General features: G+C 35.8%; 1 protein-coding gene across 1 annotated transcript in view; it reads right to left on the bottom strand.

The window, feature by feature from the left end:
• Positions 1-15,150: 15,150 nt before the first annotated feature.
• The window catches only part of LOC306878361 (ephrin-A3-like), a gene marked incomplete at both ends in the record, with an annotated part of 66,033 nt that continues 53,838 nt past the window's right edge, over positions 15,151-27,345 (bottom strand). Inside the window, 4 exons of the mRNA XM_079430663.1 lie at positions 15,151-15,272; positions 18,474-18,551; positions 21,408-21,473; positions 22,349-22,635. Coding sequence (XP_079286789.1) covers positions 15,151-15,272; positions 18,474-18,551; positions 21,408-21,473; positions 22,349-22,635 — 553 coding nt within the window. The remainder of the gene's footprint in view (positions 15,273-18,473; positions 18,552-21,407; positions 21,474-22,348; positions 22,636-27,345) is intronic.

The following is a 27,345-nucleotide window of genomic DNA, read 5'->3' as shown; positions in this document are numbered from 1 at the left end:
TGCATTATGTGAATGCTTGGCTAAAGAGATGTGTCTTTTAATCTAGATTTAAACAGAGAGAGTGTATCTGAACACCGAACATTATCAGGAAGGCTATTCCAGAGTTTGGGAGCCAAATGTGAAAAAGCTCTACCTCCTTTAGTGGACTTTGCTATCCTAGGTACTACCAAAAGTTTTGCGACCTTAGGGAGTTTAGAGGACGTAACAGTACATCCGTCTAGTTGCAAATTGTAATCCAAGAGATTCTGTGTACTGTTTTTTGGTCCAATAAGTAATATCTCTGTCTTATCTGAATTTAATAGGAGGAAATTATTGGTCATCCAATCTTTTACATTTGTTACACAATCTATTATCTTAGATAGTTGAGAAGTTTCATCTGGTCTTGTTGAGATATATAGTTGAGTATCATCAGCATAACAATGAAAACTAATCCCGTATTTATAACAATATTACCAAGGGGCAACATGTATATTGAAAATAGCAGAGGACCTAGGACAGATCCTTGTGGTACTCCATACTTTACTGGTGATAATTGAGATGACTCCCCATTTAAATGAACAAAGTGGTCTGACAGGTAGGATCTAAACCATCTTAAAGCCTGCCCTTGAATACCAGTATAGTTTTGTAATCGATCTATGAGTGTGTCATGGTCTATAGTGTCGAACGCAGCACTAAGATCAAGTAATACTAGCAATGAGATGCAGCCTTGGTCTGAAGCAAGTCATTTGTAAAATAATCACAACTGTTTTATACACAGACAATAATAGGAAATGTTTCTTGAGCACAAAAAGTATATTATGATTTCTGAATATCACTGAAGACAAGAATAATGGCAGCTGAAAAGTCAGTTTTAAATCAATAAATATACATAACATTTTGTAATAAATAATTACCAACCCCAAACTTTTGAATGGGAGTATACAAACTTGTCTTACCTTTTTTTAAGAAAAAAAAAAAACTATTCAGATTTGATTTATATTTCTTACTGTTAAAAACTAGCACTATCAATAGAATAAAACACAACTGATTAACACTATTAATCTCATGCTTTTCTTATCTTATTTCACAGAAGCCAGGGTTGGTGATTTAATTGCTATTCTAATCTATTGTTAATGTGTTTGTAGGTGTGAGACAGCACATTTGTTCTTGTGCTGTCCTTAAATGACTCAGTGCTTCAGAAGCAGAGTAAACAGACTCTTAATTCATGCCCACTAGGCTGGATTAAAGCATTAATGGTCGTGTTTACTAACGTGAAGGATCAGGTTCAATCAGTGCTTAATTCCAAAGATGCATCTAAGGGTCATCAGGGGGCAAGACTCCAATTTATGGATGTAGAGCAGCGGTGAAGGTCATCAGTGTCAGTTTGCAGTCACAGTGATTGACATTCTGTCCATAAAATGCCCAAATCTTAAAATCTCCCTTTAAAACCTTTCACAAGGCCACATCAGTTTGTGGTGGCTCATCCAGTCCTCATTTGGCCCCAATCATGCGAACCTGCATCTGCATCACTCATCATCAACCAAAGGCACTGGTCATTCAATGTCACATAAGGACAGACTGACCACTTCATTGAGCTGATTTACTGATCTTCTGGAGATTACTGGGCGAATCTTAACGTAATGGAGTTTGCTAAATGAATTAGAAGGGAGCCATTTGGAGTAAGCGATTGACTGAAACTGTATAAATACACAAACACACTTACTGTGAGAAAGAGACAAAAGAGACGTGCCAGCTTCAAATCTGGACTTCAGTCGGTTGATTTTGTTATGGGGCTTTAATAATGGTTGTGTAACGGAGTCTTTTATTTTCAGCGAAGCTGGGCATCGCATTCGTCCTGAACTGACCCAAAGAAATATGGTGATCAAAAATAACCTTTAGCCCCCAAACCTCAGCAATCAAAATTATAATTCACTGTTCACATGTTCTTTTTAGTCCAAGAAAAAGTGCATTTTTGAACATGTGTGTCATTCTGAAGAAAGGGAAAATCAGGAAAAGAAAGGGCGCAGTTGGATATTTATTGTGGTCTTTTGTTGGAATCTGTAGTAATCTCACAGATCTGAATAATAGACCGTGTAATTATTTCCAGATGGCCACAATGCGTCGTTTAAAGTGAAGAGAGACCTGTTGGAGGAGAAGAAATATGTTCACCATCCTGAACACTAATCAGAGGATGTGTTTCAGTGCTGATAGATTCACAAATCTGTTCCTGAAGCTGCAGCAGCTGCCTAAGCTTACAGACAATGTGTTATTTTATTTTCAAATGAATATTATAACTCTCATTACCGAATCTTGAGACAATACAACTGATATTGACTGTTTTTTTAGGCCTACACGTTAAAAACATTTGAAACATGCCATAAATCCTATGTTGACAGTAGAACCGAGACTCTGAATCAGTAGATGCAGCTTCGGCAGGATTCCAAGACGCTGACGCATGCTATTGTTTTCTCGATAGGTGAGTTGCAATACATGTTGACAGGATTACTTTTAAGAGAGTAGAAACACACCTAGACAACTATTGTATTAAATGTTTTTGTCATCTCAAGGATGAGTGGCCATGACTAGAAATAATCTTTGGTGGTAAATAACAAGAAGTTTGTGATTTTACATGCCACGTGCTTTAAGTCCACACAAATGGAAAGCATATTGTGATTTGAAAGTGCCAATTTTTTTCTTCGTTTCTTTGTAAATGGATATATTTTATACTGCATTTTAATGTGCTTCAGTTGAATCATAAATTGAGCAACCATCAATTCTTAATAACACACTACATACATCATGTTCATGAAATAAGTCTCTTCAGAATTCTCACCATGGCTGCATTTGATCAAATATACAGTAATATTGTAAAATATTCTTACAATTTTAAATAAATGTTTTCTATTTTGATATACATTAAAACAGAGGTTTTATAATATATTTGATACATATGTGACGGCAAAGCTGAATTTCAGCAGCCATTAATCCAGCATTCAGTGTCACATAATCCTACAGAAATAATTGTAAAACGCTGATTTGTTGAAATAAATAAATAAACAGATTTGAAAACAGTTGATTTCTTCCGATATTTTTCAGACTTTAGTATTTTTTGATAATTAGAAAGTTAAAAGAACAGCATTTGTTTGAAACAGAAATCCTTACTGTCACTTTTGACCAGTTTACTGTTTTCATGAGTTTTGACCTGTTGATATGTATCACGTAATTTGGGGTCACATTTGTCTCTGCCAAATTAAAATGACTTCAGTATAATGAAATAGCCACGTCGTTGATATTTGGCTGCAGGACAAATGTTGTCTGGCCAGTCAAACGTATACTGTAAACATGTACTGGCACTGTAATTCTATTATGATTCAAGGGGGAATATTGATCCAAGCAGATTCAGATCTCTGGCTGTTTTAGCTTTAGTGGTTTTAAGCTTGGGATAAATTGTCTCTATTGTTAAGCTGAAGGTTAGTGGATTTGGTCAATCTTGAATCTTGAGAGGATTCCTTGAGACGACTGGGTCTTACCTGCCATAATTCAAATCTATTTAATTGGTGACTGGAGAATATTTAATACACCTTGTAAGGATTTAGACATGCAGTGCTAAATTGGAAAAGCCATTATAAAATCCTCTACTTATGCCACCCTGCACCCTTTTGAAGTTGTCTATGTGCCTACTCTGTGTGTGTTTGGGGGGGGGGGGGGGGGGGGGGGGCAATGTCAGTATTTATCTAGAAAAAATGTTTTAAAGTAAAACTTGGCGTAAACATACTTGGTTTGCAGTCATGCACACTGTATGACGCAAATAGGAGTTGCTTTTTTACTGTCTTCGCATAAAGTTGAACTTTAAACTTAAACTTTGCAGCAAGTACCTTCTTTGATGTCAACAGATTTAGTAATGATCCTCAGCCTTCTTCATAAAGTGCAAAGTGAAAACAAACACTTTATTTTTATTCCAACCTTCAATTCCGTAAGTAATTTTTAAATGCTGTATATAAGATTCATACCAATGAGGTCATACAATATGAATTTAGCTAACATCATTTATCATTAAATATGTGTTTTCAATAATGTGAGGATCATGTGACACTGAAGAATGGAGTAATGACTGCTGAAATGCTTTGCAGAAGAATTAAAATAGAAAAGTGCTACTTTAAACAGTAGAAATATTTTTTTTCAGTATTTTTGCATAAAAGACTTCATTTTCATACTTAAAAATATTCCAAAAATCTTACTGACCCCAAACTTTTAAACAATACTGTATACATAATTTACACGTATACAGTGTATACGATTATAAAAATCTAAATATATATACTGTAGTTTATGCAATGTTTCATTTTGTTATGTAATATTCAATTTATATAAATATTACAAAAATAAAGAGTATACATGTTTACTTACAAATTTTGATAATACTGCATGGCATTTTTCTCTATAGTAAGGATGCCATAATAGTGAGTGTAAGTCTAATTAGGTTTCGTAATTGTTATAGGGTGACTCAAGAAGGGTGACATTAAGGACTGGCTGCTGTTATCGTCCAGTCAAAGGACGATAATACAATTAAGCAACACAATTATTTGAAAATCTTAAGAGCTCAGGTGGACCTTTATTCTGCCCCAGTCTCCGTCACCCTGACGACATCCCTGCCTCAACCCAGCTGCTCATGTAACATACCTAAACACATATGTGTTTACATACACTGCAGCTCAGTTTCCACATACATTTACAGGAAATTAGAGGAAATAATACATCCAATCTCTAGAATATTTGTCATATTTCATACCTCTTATGGATTGAATATTAAATAAAGGACTATGAGTGAGTTTGCATAATAGTGTGAATTCTTGTGTGTAGTGTGTGCAGGGTGGCTTAAGGACAAGGTCTGGCCATAGTTACAAATAATCCATGTCCCTTGGTTTGTCTAATTATTTAATTAGGTCAAGACATCTGATATCCATTGCAACCCAACCCAGTGACCAAAGAGCTGAAGGACTCAAACCAAACCAAAGCAACCTACAAATGTAAACAGCATTTCATGAGAATGATTGAAAATTAACAGCTTTAGCGTCTCGTCTAATAGCTTCTAAAGTGTCTAGGAATATTTTTGTCAATTCAATTCACAATGAATGTTGGCTACAGAACAGATACATGCCAATTTCCATTTTTTATTAAACTAATCCATACGGTGGCCGAGAGAGCTCAACGCGCTGCAACTTCAGAAACACATGCAAATAGAAAAAGCACCAGCAAATCAAGAAAACATCTTCATCAATTTCACAGCAGTGAAAATGCTCACAACACAAACAAATAAAGAATTGTATTTGCAGCGCGTTTCTTTGTTTGATTGTGTTGTGAGTATTTGCAGTGCGCATGTTGCCAAATTGACAAAGTTGTTTTCTTAATTTGCAGGTGTTTTTTTCTATTTGCAGCGCGTTGAGCTCTCTCAGCCACCGTAAATCCAAGATTCTAAAACAGGAAATGTGCTAGTATCATAATGCTCACTCGAAACCTTGTGACGAAAGCACAAATTTCAAGCTAAAAATACATACAATTTGAGGACATTGTTCAGATTTTTTTTTTTTCTCACTGCCATTTGTTCACTTTAATTTCCTTAAATTTTCACTTTAATTTTCCTACTACATAAATAACAGGAAATGGACTATCAAGAACTATCTTATTTATGTATAACCTATATTTAATTTGATAGAAATCAGTATTTTTCTATGTTTTTACTTTTATACACAAAAAGACCAGAACAGATTTTGATATTTCTGTTTTAAGCTAGATCCCGAAATTTGCTAAAAATATTAAATGTTTATTATTATTACGTAATCCTTTCCAAATATAACAGTAAAACCTTACATGGTTGGAAATGCCATAAATATATTTCTCAGAGGACTGATTTTGGCCCGTTAGTGGTTTTGGTATTAGTCCTGTTCAGCTTGAGGAGTGTATTTGTGCTTGCATAATGTGCTAATGCTTAAGCTTTATGTACTGCACCACTGTATTTTATTCACTACATGAAAAAATTATTTAAATATAGTGGAAAAAATTTAATAACTAATTCAATTAATGTTTAAATGTTTGATTGCTTAAACCCATGTTGTTGTTAAAGTGGTCATAATTATATTTAATTGAGGTTATCTGTTCTCTGAAGGCTGTGCAAATGAGTGCTCACTATGAGGTTTGATAGCGCCAGTGTGTCTATATATAACATCCATCTGTTAAGAGCTGTATGGATGCAGCCTTAAAAAATGGATTATGCATAAACAGAGAGGGGAGGGCGAAGAGAGAATGGGAGATGAGATGCCTAGAGGGTTAAAAGCGGAAAAAGAGGCAAATCTGAGGGTGACAAAACTTCTCGGCAGTTGGCAAGCGAAACATTTCAGTCATTTTTGCCTCGATACACACTGACTAATGAAACACTCATGGCCGTATATAGACTGGCCAGATGACTGACAGCTCAAATGCTCGCCGCATTTAGACCGCAATAGAGGGGACAAGAATGGTGATGATGTCGCCCAGAAATATGAAGTGGCCGCTAGCGATGAATGCGATTGGACAGTTATTAATATCATTAGTGCTGGATTAGCTCTTTGGTTTTTCCCCACTTCAGTCCCTCTTCTGCCAGTGCTAAGCATTACACTGCTAATCTCATCTCCCTCCAGTAATGACACATTCACTGTCTAGTGTTTACGGTCATTTTTGAAAATTACAGAGGAAAACAAAATCATCTAGAGCAGGGTGCGATGGCAAGGTTAATTCTCTGTGTGAAAAATGGCACGATTTGGGCTTTCGGAGAAGTGCTTACACAGAGTAATGAGGCTACAGAAGGAGTTAATGACTATGTGGGAATCATTCTGCTTTGAGGGGAATCAAGTAATCGCTTTTCTGAGAAGTATTTTAAGTCGCGCGCAGCATGTCGCCTACATGACTAATCATTCTGGGTGTGCTAATGGATGCTAATTTATGCTAACATAGTTACACTAGAAGATTATTTCTGATTGGGCCATATGGGGTGAGTGGGTGGGCCTTATTCACACACTTTCTCATAACAGATTCCCCTCATTTCACTGAGTCAAGACGGAAACCAAGGCAATTCTGGTACCACGGAAGCCAACAGCTATAGCACTGAGCAATAGGAAGTGGGTGGAGAGGCTTCCTCTGAAAGTTCAGCAAATATCAGCGAGTATCTAGTCAATACAAAAAAAAAAAAATTTTTTATCTGTCCTCTTTGCGTCTGATTTAGATCAGATTTTCATTCAGATCCTCCACACAAACAAACTCTTCTTAAAAATCAATTATACTCAGTAAAAATAGTCTTTGTAAGGGATAGTTCACCCAAATATGACCATTCTGTCATCATTTACTTGTTATTTCAAACTTGCATATCCTTATTCTGTGAAACAGATACAAATTTAAGTCATTATTCACTGATAATCTTCCCTTTCAGTGAGCTATTAACTTTTGAGACTTGATCATTGAATCAGTGAGTTGAACTGGATCAATCTGAATCCCTTTGTTCCATAAAAAACACTCAGTTTTTGAGTTAACTATCTGTTTCTTCTGCAGAGTTTAAGCATTTCTGTTTGCAGATGCAATTTCAGTATAATGTATTTTTACCAAATCTATAACCTGACACAAAGGGCCAGAATTACTAACAGCTTGCGCCAGCGCAAACCGTTAAAAATACTGTTAGGATTTACTAAAGACACGCAGTGAAAAATTAGCAATGAAAAGGCTTGGCTGACCTTATTGCATATGTATTTAAAGGAGCATCCCTTTTAGACGCAAAATTTATGGGAGGAGAGTATTTAAATGAATAACGCAACATGATTTACCAAGGCACCGCAGAGAACAGAGAGCGTGTCGTAGAATATTGAACATTTCGTTTGCCAATCCATTATTTTTTTTATTTGCTCTGTTCTTTTGAAACCTTATGCTAATTTGTGCTGTTCTTGGTAGATTGCATTGGCCATTATGCTGCACGAATGTTCTTTAATTTGAGCATTGTCAGTAAATCACCTGCAGAACTTATCACTCCCATAGGTGCTTTTTTGGAATTGCGCTCTCATGCTAATTTACCTTGTTTCGTAAATCTAGCTCAAAGTGTTTATTATTTTAAAGTCCCCCTATTACGCTACTTGAAAGGTTCATAATTTGGTTTTGGAAGTCCCCAACAACAGGTTTACATGCATGCAAGGTCAAAAAACACTTTAATTTTCTTATAATATGCATTTAATTTTAAGTTATTTCTCAACAAATCTCAAAAGATTCATTCAAAGACTCATCTTTCCAAACCCCACCTTTGCATGAGGCTACTCTGCTCTAATTGGTCAGATGACCCAGTTTGTTGTGATTGGTCTACTGTGTACAGTGCACATCAGAAATGAGATGCCCATCACCAGTACTGGAATATAGCTTATTAATAATAATACACCCTTGACAAAACATTACAGCAACATACATACAGGCTGTGATTCGTAGGAGCAAGCTGGTTAAAAAAAACAACAACAAACAAACAAAAAAACCAACGGGCACTGACCAATCAGACAACCGGTTTACAACTTCTGCGTTGAACTCGCAGAGGTTGGGGAAGCAGTCATCAGTGAAATTACAGGAAAACAGCAAAAGGTTGGGATTATACTGCTGTGATACTGTCATTTTAACCACCGATTCTTCACAGCCTCATCTTTTGGAAGTGAAAATAAAGCAAATTCACTTGTACAGCACAGAATTTAAAACAACTAATTTTAAGACTTGTCAACTATTTCATTGGAGACAATAACTTTATTTATGATGCACTTTCAGCTTTACAAACTTTGCAGAGTGTTTACATTCACATACGTTAGCTACGTTATACACTGCATGAAAGATCATTTTCAAAAATCCATAATGGGGCACTTTAAATAACTTGATCTGTTTAGTGAATAAAACTATTATTTATCATAGGCAATGTCAGGGAAATATTTTGAGAAAATGTGAATGGAATCTTTACAATACATTCATAAGAATGCAATTATGCAAGCCATCTATATAGACCTTTTATGTAGCACTGCCCCTTTTCAGCACTGTGTTCACTGTCTTCTCTCATCTGGATTGTATATTTTTACATACGGATTTATGAATAAAACACTAATTTTAAAATCTTCCTGGTCTATTGACATTTGTTATGACATCCACTTCGAACATTACAATGCTCATGATAACTCTTGTTAACTCGACAGTAAGTAAATCACTTCACCAGATAATTACTCTTCAACAGTAGAGCTACCACAAAAACAGAAGTCTAAAGACAAAATTCTAAAGATGGCAGCACACTTGTTTCTCTGACGCATTAGGTGTAAACAGAACAACTGTCAATAAAAGCTTAAAATATGCACCTGAATCATAACGTGAAAACATGTGTCTGTTAAACCATCTCTGTGCTTGTTTCTCATGGAGATTATATCATACCCTACTAGACTCAGTCCAGACGGTGTAATCCCAGACCCCTCTTATACAACAGACACACTGGGATTCATTTATGGATTAGGAAAAACTATCTGCAGTATTATTAGTCTGAATGTACAAAAGACAGAACAGAGACACCTGGTGATTGTAAAGTTAAACTGCAACCAACATCTGAGTCTCTGACTTTTTTTGAGGCCTGTGATCAAAAGATGGCCAAACAAAAAGAACAAACTGTTTTATAGAATGTATTACTTATAAAATGATGTGGTTTGTGTGTGTGTATGTGTGGTAGAACACAGTGATCTTGCTGTTCTCACTCCTGCCCTGCTGATTAAATTACGTAACAGTATTAAACCAAAACTCAGTACATGATCAAAAGGTAAAGATAGTTTCATGCAATCTATCAAATCCAATCTTTTACTTCATGAGGCAAATACATTACTGTGACACCTGTGGACTACTATTTGTGTGTGATGCTTGGCGTAGTCCTACTTAAAAAAAATGGTTTAAAATAATTAAAATGAAAGTTCTGCCATAATTTATTCACCCTAAAGTTGTTCCAAACCTATGTCTTTCTGTCTTCTATGATCGTTCCATAGAACGTTTCTGATCATACATGACATGAGGAAAGGGAGATTTTGTATGGGGATAGGCTATATCATGACAGCAGAAATAGCCACAAGCAAAGATGGTTAGGCTTACCTCCAGGCTGTGTACTTCTGTGAGATCCTATACCAGATATTAACCTCTATAGACATGAATGACAGTGCTAACAGACTCCTTTTTACTTCTGGAGGAAACATTGTAACCACTGCATTTTTGTTACTGAGGTTTTCCTACATAAACTAACAATCACACACCACATACAGATGTTCAGATGTTGGGTCTGTCGACAGCATTATACTGCTCTGCTCTGTTTAACACGGGAGATTTGACTCATTAGCTCCATCATGTGATTTAACGAGGCGTCTTTGTCCTTTTGCCACAGCAGATGATGTCAGCGTCTGCTATGTGTGGCCGGTAGCAGAAAGCAGTGTGTGTCTGGGGGGGGGGATCAATCGCCGTTATTGTTGCAGTGTTTTCAGACGGTTTACTCACGCGCCGAGCCTCAGAGTAATTAACGGAGCGTCAGTCATGTACGAGTTTTGTCTCGACACGTCGCGCTGAATCAAGCGCCACTCTAATAAGATGAGAAAACTCAAATGATTGTAATTCAATCCATTAACATCTGTTCTGCCTCTTTGTCCTCAGTAACTATTAGAGTTAAGGCTCGTTCACACCAGATTCGATGTTTATGGATAATTATAGCAACAGATTTACCATTGCTTTTCCAAATTGTGGATGAAATCCAGTCATTGCGATGGGAAACCATTAGGGCTGTCAACATGGCTCATCCATTCCACACCAACTGACCACAACGTTCTGTTTCTTAAAAGCACGCGTTGCAGTTTTTCGACACGCTTTTTTTAAAGTAGGAAGATTTTGATTGGCTGATTTATTTTTTTATTTTTTCAGTAGCTGGAGAAAAAAAAATCTGGAAGTGATAAGTTACAACTATGTCATTGCTTGGTGCCATTATTGTTATAGCTGTGGTGTGGACTTCCATATTCTCAAAATCAGAACGATTATTAGAACTTTATTCCTTATAACTCCCAATGTACCCTTTGTTGTAGCTATGGGACCATGTACCACAAAACCAGTCTTAAGTGTCAATTTTTGGAAATTGAGATTTACACATCATATGAAAGCTGAATAAATAAGCTTTCCATTGATGTATGGTTTGTTAGGATCGGACAATATTAGGCCGACTTACAAATATTTGAAAATCTGGAATCTGAGGGTGCAAAAAAATCGAAATATTGAGAAAATCGCCTTTAAAGATGTCCAAATTAAGTTCTTAGCAATGCATATTACTAATTGATATATTTACAGCAGGAAATGTACTAAATATCTTCATGGAACATGATCTTTACTTAATATTCTAATGATTTTTGGTATAAAAGAAAAATGAATAATTTTGACCCATACAATGTATTTTTAGCTATTGCTACAAATATACCCCAGCGACTTCAGACTGGTTTTATGGTCCAGGGTCACATACGATATTTCAAAACCATTCATTCATTGATGGTATTTTATGTAGTGAACAAGTACAATTAGATATACTGCTACTTGACCTTTTGCTGTATACGTTATCGTTAGTTCTTACATTTACAAAATAATAACATATTACAAATGCCTGTATGACATAAGGTAGGTAGATGTATTATTCTTGTTGTTCTTCTCTCTCTCTCTCTCTCTCTCTCTCTCTTTTATGATGATTTTATTCACCCATTGCAATTACACCAAATGCACTAGGCATCCACAGACCCCAGGTTGACATTGATTTAGGACAGAAGTGTTCAAACTAGAGTTCGGGATCCCCAGGGACCCAACAAGAGGGTAGGCAGGGGTAAGCTAGGGGTCAGCAGAAAATTTGAGAGAAAAAAAGTTTTCATAAAATAATTTTTTAGGGCTGTCTAAAATTATGTTGGAAATTAAATAAGTAAATAAAAACTAGTTAAATTTAAAAATGCTGGTTGGAATTTATGGGAATAAATGCAATTATTTTATTGTACAGACAGACAGGTTTTTTTTTTTTTTTGAAATAAAAACCAAATCTGTGTTGGTGTTTTTTTTGTAAAATTTTTATGGGGAAAAAGGTATAGTAATATTTCTCACAGTTTGCACTGGCTGACAAAAGAATGTAAAAACTGCTCGGATGGGTATCAGTTTTAAAAAGTGACATCCCGAGTCCCACAATGTTGTTTGATATGTAGAAATATTTCATGCAGAAGTGATTAGATAAGATGGTTCCAGCATCAGGTCAGCCTCTGACAGTAATCCTTTCATCTTTGTGCTCCTTGCTTCTTACACACTGTGCAGAGATAACTGACACTATGATAATAGATTTGAAAGAGATGATGGAGTGTGCAAAATACAAGAGATTGCGAGATTGAAAAAGCATGCCTTGTTTTTGATGACAGCGGTGGGAAACCTGAAACTACATTTATGAGGAGATGGGAAGTCAGAGTGAGGGGGAGATGATGTTTGTGTACTCTTATTAGATTTAGTCCTTTGGTTTCCACTGACTGATCAAATTCAGACGGACATTTCAATACCTAAACATATGAGTTCATAAAAAAATGTTGTGTCTGTAGAAAATATGAATCAAAGGCTTAGTGTTTTTGTATCATGATTATTATTATTATAAGCTTTGTTATAGTTTGTTCAGTTTACAGTTTCTATTTTCAAGTTCTTTAAATTCATTCCAGTTGAAGGTAAACATGATTGTAATCGGTTGTTTCCAACACTAATAAATGCTTTTGTTGTTTCCTCCAAAACAATACAGTTTCTTTGACTCGCACCCACTCACACAGAAAATGCCTAGACTAAATAATGGAAAACAACTCGCATAAACACACACATTCACACCGTCCTTTCTCTTTATTACCTTTTGATCTCTCATTCTTGCATACTCTCACACACAAACACACACACAAAATTGAAAGGTTATTTAGGCTAGTTTTAAGACAAACGCCAACTTCTAACAACTGCAGTCTCTAACACACACAATTCTCGTGTCCAAGTTTTTGTAAGTGCAACATTTGAAGAGTGATACTTTGCCTGATCGACTCTTCTGAAATATTACATTATTCCATCAGAAAAACAAACTCCCGAAAAACCCAAAAACCTACTTATTCTCAACCCAATGCCTTGAAATGACTACATGAAACAAATTAAATGTAGCCTAGATTCAAGTCTGTAAAGTATCATTCCGAGCATTCAAATTAGTGTTCGTTTGTTCTGAAGTTGCTTTGTATGAAGCCTTAGTAATGGAATATAAAGCAGACGCAATGTTCCACATAAACTGAAATGATTTTTCAGAGCAAAAGTGGAATGATACAATAAAACGGCTTTATCAATATGTTAAAAACAGCCTGTAGGTGGGAGAGAAGGTGTCCATAATGACTCTACGTTAGAAAACTTCTACCACACATCATTTCTCCTAAACCACATGCCATCGCTAGTTTAAGCAGTATTTGCTTGTCTCTAGGGCGAAAAGCGGCGCTGGATGCATGCTATCATCGTGAGCCATGATATGATGTTTTGCCATTGTGATAAGGTACTAGTCTAAAAGAGTTAGAACCTTAATTTTGAACCTTGTTGTAAAATCATTGATGCATACGCTGCCGTTTATCCCTTGAAAAGCTCACAAGAACGCAATAACTACCTTGCTTGAAGCATTTGTTTGCTTGTATTACTCTTGGCAAAAGTGTCGTCAGAAATAACCGTTGCCAGTAATTGCTGTTATTTCTTTTTGTGTGTGTTGTTCTGATAAGAATAACTCTAGTGCCTTTAGGTGTGTGTATAGCTGAATAACTGTTGCCGTAGAAATGGATTATAACCACCAGACCCCTCAATTTCCATTTGGTCTTGCTGATCACCTCCGTAAGAAGTCAAGTACCAAGCAGCGATAAGTGGAACTGGCTCGAACTGGAACGAACCAACCAAAGCTGGTTTGGAGTTCTTCCGAATCCAGCAAGAATCCGCGTGGCCCGAAAAAATGAGCGGAGGTCGTCCACAATGTCCACACATAAATAAATGCAAGTGTTTTATGTACAGTGTCTGTGTAGGTGTCCACCTCCAGTTGAAGTCCATAAAGTCTAGAGGAGATTTTTCCAGCATCACTGAGCTAATACACACACATACACACACATAAGCTTGCACTCACTCACTCACTCACACACTCAAGCACCTTTTATCAAAAGGGAGAAGGAACGAAAACAACAAAAAAGCTATTTGGCTTCTGTTTGTCTCAATGTGTTTAATGCGTTTGTGTTGGCGCTCGTGCAAAATCACTTCTGTGTCAATTTTCTGCATCACAGAACAATCATATCGGCCCTTGCTTTCAAGTGCGACCACAATAAGTTCAAATAAGAATCAGATGTAATTGGATTTTAACACTTTATAAATTGTTGCCTCGTCAATAGAAAAGTCCCAAATGAGTTGATTTCGACTCTGTGAGATCGATTTCTATTATAGACTTGTTTAAACTCATCAAATGAATATTGCTGTTCATCCCTGACGGCAATTACATGATCATCCAGTAGTTTGTACGTCTCTCTGGCAACAGAAACACACAGAGATAAACAAATACTTTTGGATTGGTTCGAGTAACCCGAACTACTCGACGGTTTCATTTCAGTTCTCATCAAACAGAATCCGAGACGCTTTTAATCTTTTAACCTGCCAATTCACAGATAATGGAGCCATCAAACCTTCAGACCGAAGTAAAGATCCGCTCCGCCCCCGAGCACCGAAGGCGCCACACAAACGCATAAACGCACAAAAACGCACACACACACACACACACACACAAACAAACAATCTGAACTATTGTAACTGAAATGGCACAGTTCTCATTATGGTGTATTAGTATTGTCTGCGTGACACGCAAAGTGTGTCGCTGTTATAAGACATGGAAACCACTGTTGAATTGTGGGCTGGTGCTTGACACTGTAAGCTGCTGCAGCATCAAGTGTTCCATTTCCCATTGCTTTCCTAGTCTTTATCTGCAAACTTATCGGCCCTGGACTCTTCATAACCCCCCACCCCCACCCACCCACCCACCCAAGGCCTCGTTGGTATGCGGAGTTTAGGAGGTGGATGCTAGGAGACCCAAAGGGCGATGAGGAAAAGTGATGCAACGGTTAGGAGAAGGCGATCTCTGGATGGACTGCTACCGCTGATGCTCTTCTCCAATTTTGGGACCTCTGGATTATCGTAGTCATCTGGAAAGAGACAGAGAGAACACAATTAACAGCTGAGGTCTAGACACTAATGTTGCGTTACTGACTAGAAAACCCTCTGACCAACTGAGGCCTAAGGGAAGGAGTTAAAAATAAAACGCAGTGACTCAGGCAGGTATGTACTGAAGGTGTCTGTGTTCGGGTGTAGTTGTAAACAGGCTTCATTGTGAACACAACAAACTAAAATGTAATTATTTTCATGACGAGGAGTGTCCGATGTGCCCAAATAATCTATGGAATTCTGTTACATCATCAAAGGAGACGGACAGCTAACAAAACCGGTTTGTCGGTGTCTGCGACTGTGAGCAGGTGTCTTCCAGTTCACCGACACGGTGATAGACAAGTTCATAAAACACACGTCTTCACTTACAGGTCACATGGAATAGTGTGTGACGCAAATTGGCTGCCACAAACATCTCCAGACACGCACACAGTATGTCTGTGTGTTTTGACAGAATAATATGATGTTGTTACACCCAGACAAAAGATGTGACAGTTGTTCCAGACACGTCTGGGGTGCTTATTTTCCATTTACCACTGAAATATTTATTACAACTGTATTTAACAATGAGTTTTAGTAGTGTTATTTTGCAGTTTTTTTATATTAAAAAAAATCATATTTATAAATAAATTATATGTATTGTAATATTGTGAAGTATTATTACAATTTAAAATAACTGATTTCAACATTGGTAACTATACAACATTTTTCAATGGTCTTTATTTTTTATTTTTGTGTTTTAAATAATATCTTGACAGATATCTTAATAATTTAAAAGACACTGTGCAAAGAAAGTGCATTATTATCACCATGGCTGAAGAATGTTTGACTGACAGGAGTCTTTGGATGGCAGGCAGGAAAGAGAAGCTGTGTGGGATGTTCTGGAACATGGTGTTTACATGCTGGAATTCAACGCTCTGTGCCAACATACACAGATACAGTTTCATGACCCGGACAAATAGACGTTTCTAGCTTGTTCGTTTGCTGGAATTAGTACTGCTGTGTCATGTGACTTAATCAGCTGATCAGATGTAAGTGTTAAGTTGTTTTTTCTCCATTGGAGAATGGATTACAAAGAAATTTGATAAGTTTGTCCCATCAATGACCCAAATGGGAAGTCAAATCTTACATTACTGTACACAAAGATCTTTGCATCTCATAGAATATCACAGTAATACTTTACAATGAGGTTCAAACAGTTAACAAGTTAATGCATTAGGTATCTTGAAATAATGATTTTTATAGCATTTATTAATCTAGGTTAATATCAATAATGTCAAAATTCAAGTTTTTTAATATTATAATATATTAGCTACTGCTATTTTCTACAACATGAAATGTTAAAAATGTATACACTATCTTTCGAAACTTTTTGGCTCAGTAAGAGCTGAGTTGATCAAAATTAATCAAAACTGAAACAAATCTTTTAGAAAATGCTGTTCTGTTGAACTTTCTATTCATCAAAGAATTCTGAAAAAATAGGTTCACAAAAATATTAAGCAGCACAACTATTTTCAACTGTGATAATAAAAAATAAATAAATGGTAAGAAGAAGTTTTCTTGAGCACCAAATAAGCATATTATTTCATATAAACATATATTAAAACAGAAAACAGCTGTAATTATAAAGAAAAATAATAACGGTAATAATACTTCTCAATATCACAACTGTTTTCATCCATTCAAATAAATCCCGATCAAATGAATGCAGCCTTGGTGAATGTCTTTCAAAAACTTGATTAATACATAAATAAATTACACGGACCTCAAACGGTAGTGTATATGTAGAAATGACTACTATCCTAAATTAAAATCTTATAAAAGTATTGTTCATTGTTAGATCAGGATATCCAGCATTAAACAATATTGCTTAAAACAAGCAGGAAATGGTTTGTTTTTATTGTAAAAAAAAAAAGTCTATAAAGAGAATGGTATGAGCACAATGCCACACACATCCTCTTGCTCTGTATTACTCCCTAAAGGCCATATAAAAGCTGTGGTTGTGTTTATTGCATCTGTATTTGTAATTGCCTCTGTGTTTGTGCGACTAATATGAATTCTGACTGGCGTGAAACTTACTGCCATTAATGGGACTAACTGCTCCAGCAGATTTACAGAACTGACATTAAGAATCCTGCAAATTAGAATTTATGTTTCTAACGACTTCAGAATCCAATTTTATTTAAATTATTAAAAGAAAAAATATTTAAGCACTTAATTTAAAAGCACTTGCAGCATTCTAGAGTTTCCTGTGGCAGTTTTTTATTTGTTTATAGAAGTTTAGTGTACAATTTCGAAATGTATAATTTCCATTGGTTCTTTAAGTTGGTCAATACTAATGAGACAGCAGTGAGCAAGGACGAGACTTTTTCTTTTGTCTATTGGACACAGATGTATGGAGCTGTACCGAGATGTGTAGACCCGGCTGGCCTCTTGCGGTTGTTCTCTTCCCCTCTCTAGCCTGTTTGAAAACTGAACCCCCGGTCGGAGCAAGCGGGAGAGAGCCGCTACTCAGATTCCAGTTATTGGAAATCGTTGAGTGGCTCCGACCCAGAGACGACCCAAAACACATCCACATCCATCTGTCTCAAAACACACGCTTGGAAAAAACCGAACAGATCGATGCCTCTTTATTCCCTAAAAACACTTGAAGTCAAATCAATTTCTTTTTTCTCATTTAAATGGTGCGGTCGTCGCTGTCCTTGAGTCAGGTTACGGCAGGGATGAGGAAGTGCAGGATGTGACTGTAAGGCTGGGAACTGGAGGGCTAGTTCTGCCACTGCTAATCAACGCTAACACTAGCCTCAGCGCTAATCAAGCTAACTATAGCCCGGCAACTCACGCTTTGTTGGCCTTTTAGCTCGTGGCTTCATTAGTGTCACTCAGATGTGTGTTAGCAGATAACTGCTGTGTTTGTTTGGCGTATGCCGTGTGCACAGGAAAAACAGATTAGAGTTGATCTCATATGCATTTTTATTACACATTCAAATCACATGAAGTGGATTTGGCTTTTGTAACTTGCAACCCAATTTGATTTATATCAATAAATTAACTTGCTGTGTAGCTAGGGAAGAGGCACGTGGATGCCACAGAAACCTTGGGTGCAAATGTCAACTTAGTCAGTGATTTATATGCATATGTATAAGTGTCAGTGTGGTCCGTCTGTTGTGTGTGTAACTCACCGAGGTCATCGATTTTGATGTTGGGTCTTAGAGTGTAATCCTGCTCTGTGGGCTGGGGCTCATCATCTGAATCAGATGCTGGAAGACATGAAAGGAGAATCAGAACACACTCTCTCCACTCTCTCTGAAGGATCTTATACATGCTCTCAAAGAACTTGGGAATTTATTTGTAAGCTCCTCTAGGTCATACGCAGCGGTGAGAAAGTGATAGGGTAGTTAGTGTTCCCAGTTCAGGCTACATACAGCAAAAGGATGGGGCATGAATCACGAAACAATAGTCCACTAGTCGACTACATGTCTAACAGCTGTTTTGTCTCGGGATTTACTGGTGACTATCAAAATAATGTGTCAATTTAATTTGTGTTTTATGTGTGTATATGTATTTATTTTTACTAATTTATCGAATTTTCTTCGACACTTTTACAGAAAATCATAATTAATTGTGATTATTTTATTCTTTTGACTGCCATTCATTTTTAAGTGTTTTAACTGTATATAGTTTTGAGAAAACAACAACAAATAAACATTTTGTTCTTTGCAACATACATTCAAGAATACTTTAGGTTTAAAAAAATAATAATTTTGAAACAATATTAATATTTATTTTAGTTATATATTGGGAAATATGATAAATCTGAAGTGAGTTTTATTTTTTCTAATAGCTAACAGAAGAGAAAGTGAAAATGTAATTTGTTGTGGGGGGGGGGGGGGGCTATTTATTGTGAATGCAAAATTAATGTTTCTATTATTGTGAAATTGATGTACAAATACATTTAAATTGAAACTGTTTCTCTAATAGTGTCTAGAAAAAATGTATTCTGTCACTTTAACAGAAAATAAGTCATTTATTTTTGAAAAACAAAATCATAAATGTTTACATTTTTGCGAAAAAGCGGTTAGAAAAAAAGATAATCTGTCATCTTAACAAAGTAAAAAAAAAAAATCATTTATTGTGAAAAGAATCAACATCTATTGTGAATGTCATATACATGTGTTATTTATTGTGAAATTAATGTACAAATAAATCTGACTTAAATCTAATAGAGGGTGGATAAAAAAGATGTTCTGTAAGTTTGTCAGATAGTATTTTAATAATTAGTTTTGACGTCAGAACAAATGCACTGTAAAAATCCAATTAATTATTTTTGGAAATAATATATTATTGTTGATTTAGGATTTTTGCTTTTCATTTATTTTAAAAACGTTAAAACATTGAATGTTAAACTTCATTAAGCACCCCATTATATGCATTGTGTTTTTTAATATGGCGTATTAAGTTCACGTTTTAAAACTGCATCTCAAAACTACAACATTTTATTTCCTTCTTTTTTTTTTTTTAGCACAGTGGATCTCAATCTTGGTCTTAAGCCCAAGACACACAGCACGATTTTCGCCTGTCCCAGACGAAAGATTGGCATCGTGAAAATGGCCATTTCTGATTCTCCACGATTGTTTCACGATGCCAATCTTTCGTCTGGGACAGCCAAAAATCATGTAGTGTGTCTCGGGCTTTAAAGACCTCCAATGACTGCACATTTTATCTCTCTAATCTAACACACCTGATTCAACTCATCAGCTCATTAGTATGTAGTTTTCCACATCCTTATAAATCCATCAGCCCTGCTTCAGCCCTTTGAACACAAGGCACTAGAGTTCAGACCTGACTGAGCAGGACTAACAGATTTGACTTGACACAAGAACTCAGAGACTCCGAGAGAGGGCAGAGGTTAAGACAGCACACAGTATGCTCTCTCTTTCTCTCTCTCACATACTGGATTATTATTAATGAACATGAGCACTGACAGAAAGAGAGGGTGAGGGGTTAAAATAACACTCAGTGCCAGCAAACTGACTGTGAGAGAACATGAATCCTGACAGCACCTGGAAACAAGAGAGAAGAGGCGGAGAGAGAGAGAGAGAGAGAGAGAGGGGGGGGGGGGGGATGAGAGAGGGGGAGCAAGTGAGCAAGTTATAGCAGTGTTTCCCAACCCTTTTTTGTTTTATATACTGCAAAAGCCTTATATATGTAAGTATGTTTTTTTAACCATTTTCAGCTTGATATTGTTTGAACTAAGACATTTTAAATGGTAATTTTTACTGTAACTATTTAATTGGATTTTTTATTTTAATCTCACAAATTCACAATACACTAAAAATGTGCCGTCTATATGATTTTTTCAAAATGTTTTTGAAAAAAATGTATGCTTCACAAAGGCTGCATTAATTTTAACATTATTAACATTGTGAAAAGTTATTCAAATAATTAGTTATTAACTATAGTAAGTAATTAAAGTAATTAACTCTTTTCTATTTTAATATATTTAAAAATGTTATTTATTCCTGTGATAGCAAAGCTGAATTTTCAGGATCATTACTCCAGTCTTTAGTGTCACATGATCCTTCAGAAATCATTCTGATATGCTGATTTGATGCTCAAGAAACATTAATTATTTTTATAATCAAAGTTGAAAACTTTTTAATATTTTATGGACATACAGTTCAAAAGAACAGCATTTATTTGAAATAGAAATCCTTTGTAACATTTACTGCATTTGATGCATCCTTTCTGAATAAAAGGAAAAGAAAAGAAAAGAAAAAGAAAAGAAAAGAAAAGAAAAATCATACTGACCGCTAACTTTTGAAAGGTAATGCAGTTTAACAAATCAACATCAAAATCTTTCAAGTAACCCTGAGTTGGGATTCACTGTAGTGCCAAACAGCAACATTAAGATGTGAAATCTAGTGGGAAAAGAGAGGGAGAAAGTGTGATTTCTGCGTAACCAGATTGATTTAATTCTCAGAAAGACAGATAGAAGAGTTAAAGAAACACAGACTGAGTGCACTCATAAATGGGACAGGTGGATCAATTGACTGAAAAATAGAATTAGTTGGATTGATGGATGGATGGACAGACGGATGGATAGAGGTCGATACCTGTTGAGCAGCAGACATACACTCTTAATCTCAGGCAGCTCCGGCCGTGGTGATGAGTGGGTGTGGCTAAAACAAAACCGCAAAATGTCAGTCATCTGTCAATCATCAGAAATAGGTTTCATAACTGTAATGTTCTGTAGGACTGTACATCCAAAGAACACAGCCAAATGTTAAATAAGTAAAAATATCAGCATCTAACAAAAAAGCTTGTAGTTTTGTATTATGGTAACTTATATTGTAATGCATGCAAAAGGTCCTACAGATACAGTAGTGTGCATCGTGTTAGCACTGTGTACATACAGTTAGCAGATTATATAATTATATGTAGTAATAATAATAAATATAATAATATTAATTATTATACATAATGCACTTACAGTAATATAATTAAGCTGAGTAATAAAACATTATATATTCACAAATGGTTGAATCTCACACAAAATATGTAAAAAAATATATATAAAAATAACCCCAATTCAACAAAAATAAAAACGTATTAGTAATATTTTAATCATTTTAACTTGGCACTAAATATTTTAACGTATAAATAATAATAATAACTTTTACTATTATTACTAAACTCCCAATATTCTCATTAGCAATAATCAATTAATTATGTTTGTAACATTTATTGCAGTAGCTATTTTAAAAATTTCTATATATTTTTTTTTTTTCCATTTTAACAAAGTCAATTTATATTAAAGGCAGGGCAACAAATAGTACTACCATGTTGAATCACTTTTTCACATTTTATCCATTTAATAATCAAAATCTGGGGTCTGGGATGAAGTGCTTCTCTGTAAAAAATAATGTAGTAATAATAATGTATTATTCTAAACCTTTTTTGAAGAAGAAGAATATAATTTCTTCTTTCTTTCTTTTTGGTGGACATGTACTGGACTTGGAAGCATGTATAGCTGAGGTAAAGCATATATACTCACAGATATAATAATACTCCTGCCCGACGTGGAACTCGTAGCCAAGCGAGAAGGCGCTGTAGCGCTGGAACTTTTCAGAGAATTTGATTGGTGCGTGCGGGGCGTGGGGACGGTTACACTCCCAGCGTTTGAAGCCCAGCTGCGGGTCACACGTGCGGTAACCACGATAACTGACCATGTAGAGCACGTACTGCTCGGCTACGCCTCTCTGGCTGCTGTTGTAGTGAGGGCAGTAGATATCCAGATAGTCGTTGACATTCACCTGCACCGTGTAGCCCTCCTTACGAAGTCTGGTGACACAAAGAAACGCACAAAAGACGGTCAATTATTGCTCACACAGTATGTGTAAAAAAAAAAAAAAAAAAAAAAAAGGCAAACATTACAGCTTTACGTGTAAGCACCCGCAAAACAATTTCCAATTTCCTGTAATCCAATTTTCTGTTCCCATGGGCAAAAAATTGGACAGAACAGAAAACAGGAATAAAAACAATACAATACAAAACAAAATAGAACCTATAATATTTACTAAACACTAAAATATTTAAATATAACTATTTTTTTCATTTTAATAATTATAAAATGAGGCATTGGCTGTCACGCTGCGGGACACAAGTGTTATTATTACAAATATTTTTGAATCTTTGACAAATTGCTTAGTTCTACCTCTCTAAGTCAATTTGGATAAAAGTATCTGCTAAATACATACATGTAAATATCTGCTAAATGCATATTATTTTAGTAGCCATTATAATTTTGTGCTTTCGTAATTTTTATAATTTATTGTAGATATTTTTTGTATGTAGCTTTTATTCCTATTTCAGTTTTAGTAATTTTAGTCACTTAATTTTTAAAATTTGTTGCATTTGAATTTATTTTTATTTTAATTAATGAAACAAAAATGGTTTCCAATTGTTTTTATTTTTAGTTAGCAATAAAAACTGCAGGACAGTGCTGTTATCCAAAAACTGTACTTTACCTACTACCTTGAGAGTGCTGCAAAATATGCTTCAATTACACAAAATGTTTAGATGACCAGTGAAAACACACAGTTTGACACCAGAGGACAAGGATACAGCTGAGAACAATCATTTGCTCTCTCCAACAGCCAAGCTAAATGTGAGAACAACTAGAAATGCCCTCACCTTTGGAATCAGTCAAGCACACCTGATATAAAATGGCAAGAGGTCAGGTGCAGTTGATTTCACATTCCTCCAAAATGAAAAGCAAAAACGAGTGATCTGCGTGGAGCTCATGCACTAGATTATTTATGTAGCTACATTTACAGTAGGCTATAATCATTACACAGGATGAAACAGGAATTATACACGCAAACAGGTCTTTTCTTTTCTTTCAAGGTTAAAGGAGGACAAAATAAGTTTTCACGTGATTATGGAAGCCTTTTTTTCGGCAGAATCAGTACAAGCTTGTATCAGGCATTTGCATTTCGGGGGAAGCTCCCTCGGGCCTGTGAGATAGAATGAAGGTGAGCATGGAGAAGCGAGAGACGAGTGATGGCTGTGTTGGGACCTGTAGTAATATATTGTTATACCGCTCCAGTGCGCAGCTGTATTGACAATGAGTCTCATTCCAAGACGGAGTCTGATGAAAACGCGCGTAACGCAACGTATATAAACAACGAGGAGCGTTTGCGCCGAGTGAATGCAGTTCTCGCGGGACGTGTCATACTGCAGGCTGGAAAAGTTGCAGTGCAAGTGTCAGAATTCAAACCCCAGCCGCGGTCCCTGCACTCGTTTGTCAATGTCACAGCATTAGACACCGAGAGGATGGAGTGAAACTCAGCGGGCTATTGCAGTAATAACGACTGACCAGGAGGTGTCAGTATTTAGGTGCCAAACTAATATCAATTTCTTTTCTTCAGTTCTAGGTCACTTCTCCAGGGAGATTATTATTCAATTATTAAATAAAGATCAAAATCGCTGCATTGCCGCCTCTCACCCTTCGTTTTCTGATCCCCACTCACTCACACACACACTCCTCTCATTCAATTCCTCCGTCTTACTTCTGACTTTTAAATGATAATATAGTGAGCGAGAGCAATGTTTGATGCGTGCCTCTATCATGCCACACCCCTCTATACACACATACACGTACATCCGGATAAAAGTAATTAATAGCCTAAACGTGTATATTTATATATTTACTCCAGTAAAATGGGAACCTATTCAATACACGATAGGCTAAAATCATTAACCGTGATAACCATTTTGTTAATTGTTACTAGCAAAACTGTTGGTATTATGGATCAGTTTAATGTTAATTATAATCTCTTCAAGCTTCTCACACTGTTTGCAGAAGGTCCCATGTGAAAACCGGTGCTAGTCACACTTTTACAAATTTTTTAAATAAAAAATTAGTTTTGTTAAAAAAAAGGTTTTGAGTGTTTCCAGTATTATTTGACAAGGGTGAAAAAAAATTAAACAAAACACGTAAAACACATGTCGACCAATCATGTAGCATGTCAACAGCATACTGTGTAAGTTGTCACAGTGGAATCTGCTGTTAAAACTGTAGGCCTACAACAAAATGTAAATATTTAACATTTGTGAAACAAAATTTATTAAAGAGCAAAAAAAATAAAAAAATATCATCATAATCATTGTTTATGCCAATACATATCGTAATCAACATTTAAATTCTAATAAATGGTTAAATAAATGGTAATTTATGGTAATCTAATAATTAAATAATTGGTTAACATTTAAAATCTACCCTCAACCTTTGCCAGTGTGGTTGTAGTTTTATTTTATTTTTATAAGAAAAGAAAAAGAGGAACAGTGACTGACAGGAGAAGCCAGACAGATTATAGAACATTAAATAAATATTTGAATGCAGGTGTATATGTGAAAGCATCTTTCTTTATGACCACACAAATTAAGATTTCCTTCATAAATCTTCTATTTGTATTTTAAGGTTAAATCACACAAAATAAGCCTTTTTTTTTTAAAGTGCACAAAAAAATAAGCTTTTTTTCCTTTCATTACAAACAGGCAGGGATGCTGACAGGACAATCAGAGGAGGAAGACTGATGGAAGGCATTCTGCAGTTGTGCTTATGTCCACTAGGGGGCGATGACGAGAGGAAACGTAAACCACAGTGGGAGATTTAAAAACACTAATAATGATCCGGAGTATTTCAAAAATGTCTGCAACACATTTCTTCCTCAGCTCAGAGTAGTTACCTCTCTGTCTACAAGAGCAAAACACTGGAACTGTTTAGCTAACATTTGAAGGCACATAGCCTACGTACACACAAGATTCACGTGATTGTATATGTGTGTACAGACAGATTGTGTGTGTCCAGGATGCAAGATGCTGAGCTGGGCAGTAAGGGATTTTGGGACAGCAGGTTAGAGCAAGATCAAGACAGCGGATCAATGTCACTACGAGAGAGAGAGGAACAGAGACCAAGCTTCTACAAGAGAACAAAAGCCAAGAAAAGCCATTGGCTAATACCATCTGAAACACAACTGCCCATACAAGCGTTTTAGTTCGCTTCATTAATCAAATGTTGCAAGTACACCAAGAAATCCCATTATTACAGTCCATTTCTTGTTTTAAGACATATTAATTAAAATCCTCATCCTGTCCATGTAGAACGTGAGTAAGATGCACATTTCTCATAGTTATGTATGTGCAGAATGATTGTGCCTACAGAGCATATCTGTAATGAGCGAGAGAGAGAGAGAGAGAGAGAGAGATGGCAGAGCTGAATCAGCACCACAGGAGAAACAGCAGCTCTCTTCTCTTCCCTCGTTGTTCTTTCTGTTCTTCTAATTAACCCCCTCAATTCGTTTAATTAAAGGAGAGCATCTGTCCTGCGAACAGTTGACAAAACACATGTGAGGGGTGCGTTAACACACACAAACACACACACACGCTGCATTCTATAAAGAACACCTGCAGATGATGACTGGACTAGAAGTAAGTGTTTAGTTAACTTACAGACATCTGCATCAAGTCAATTAAGAAGTATCACATGAGCAAGAGTGCTGTTGCTCTGAATATCATGTGATATGTCTGCAGGTAACATGTGATATGTCTGTTATTCAGACCAACAGCATGATTTTATACAATAGTTCAATGAACAAGTTCATAATAAGTAACTGAAATTTTCAATAAAATTTTGCAATGTACCTTGTCTAATTTTTCTCTGTGAATGAAAATAGTTCCATATGAAGCCAAACCAAACATGTACAAGTAGTGTGTTTTGTTCCTAAATGAATAAGTATTTTGAACCAATCAGTCATGATGATTCAATGACTCACTCACAATCCTGAATGAATCTGTTTTTGAATAATTTACTAGATTCAGTAAATAATTCCATAAATAACTCACGTCTTACATTTCTGAATGAATCAGTTGTTTTAAATTAAGTAAATGTGTGTTAACGACTCATTATATTATCGAATGAATACATTAGTGTTAAATCAGTGTTTCTGAATGAATCACTTGAGTAAATGATTCAATAACTCACTTGTTACATTCTTGAATGAATCAGTGTTTTTGAACCAACTGCTTGACTAAATAATTCAGTGACTCACTCATAAAGACACTCACTTGTTACCACCTACTGGAGTAACAATACAACTAACAGAAATCAACACTGAAAGTACTGGTTTATTTTACATTATTATTTAAACATTTAAGTTATTCTTCATTCCATGACTGATAGCCAAGAATGCCATTATAGTGCACCCTCAAAAAAATAGGTGCTTGATTCTCCTGACAGTATTTAGAGCTTCATGTTTCTTTCACATCTCCATTTTGTCTCCCATCTAATTATTTGGTCTGTCCCTGTACTCATTTTGTTCACCCCTCTCTCTCTTTTTCTCTTTACTCGTCCTTTCTTTCCTCCTCAACAGCAGTAAATTATTGAAAGGTTATTAAATTCAGAGGCATCATAGAGCCGCTGGCACCAGCTCACACACATACGACTGCAAACGTGCCACATACCACCCAAATAAATGTAATCTGCAATTC

The sequence above is a fragment of the Barbus barbus genome (genome assembly GCF_936440315.1).
Source record: "Barbus barbus genome assembly, chromosome: 12".
NCBI lineage: Eukaryota > Metazoa > Chordata > Actinopteri > Cypriniformes > Cyprinidae > Barbus > Barbus barbus.
Note: the sequence above shows the minus strand (reverse complement) of the source record. Positions and strands in the feature narration are given on the sequence as shown.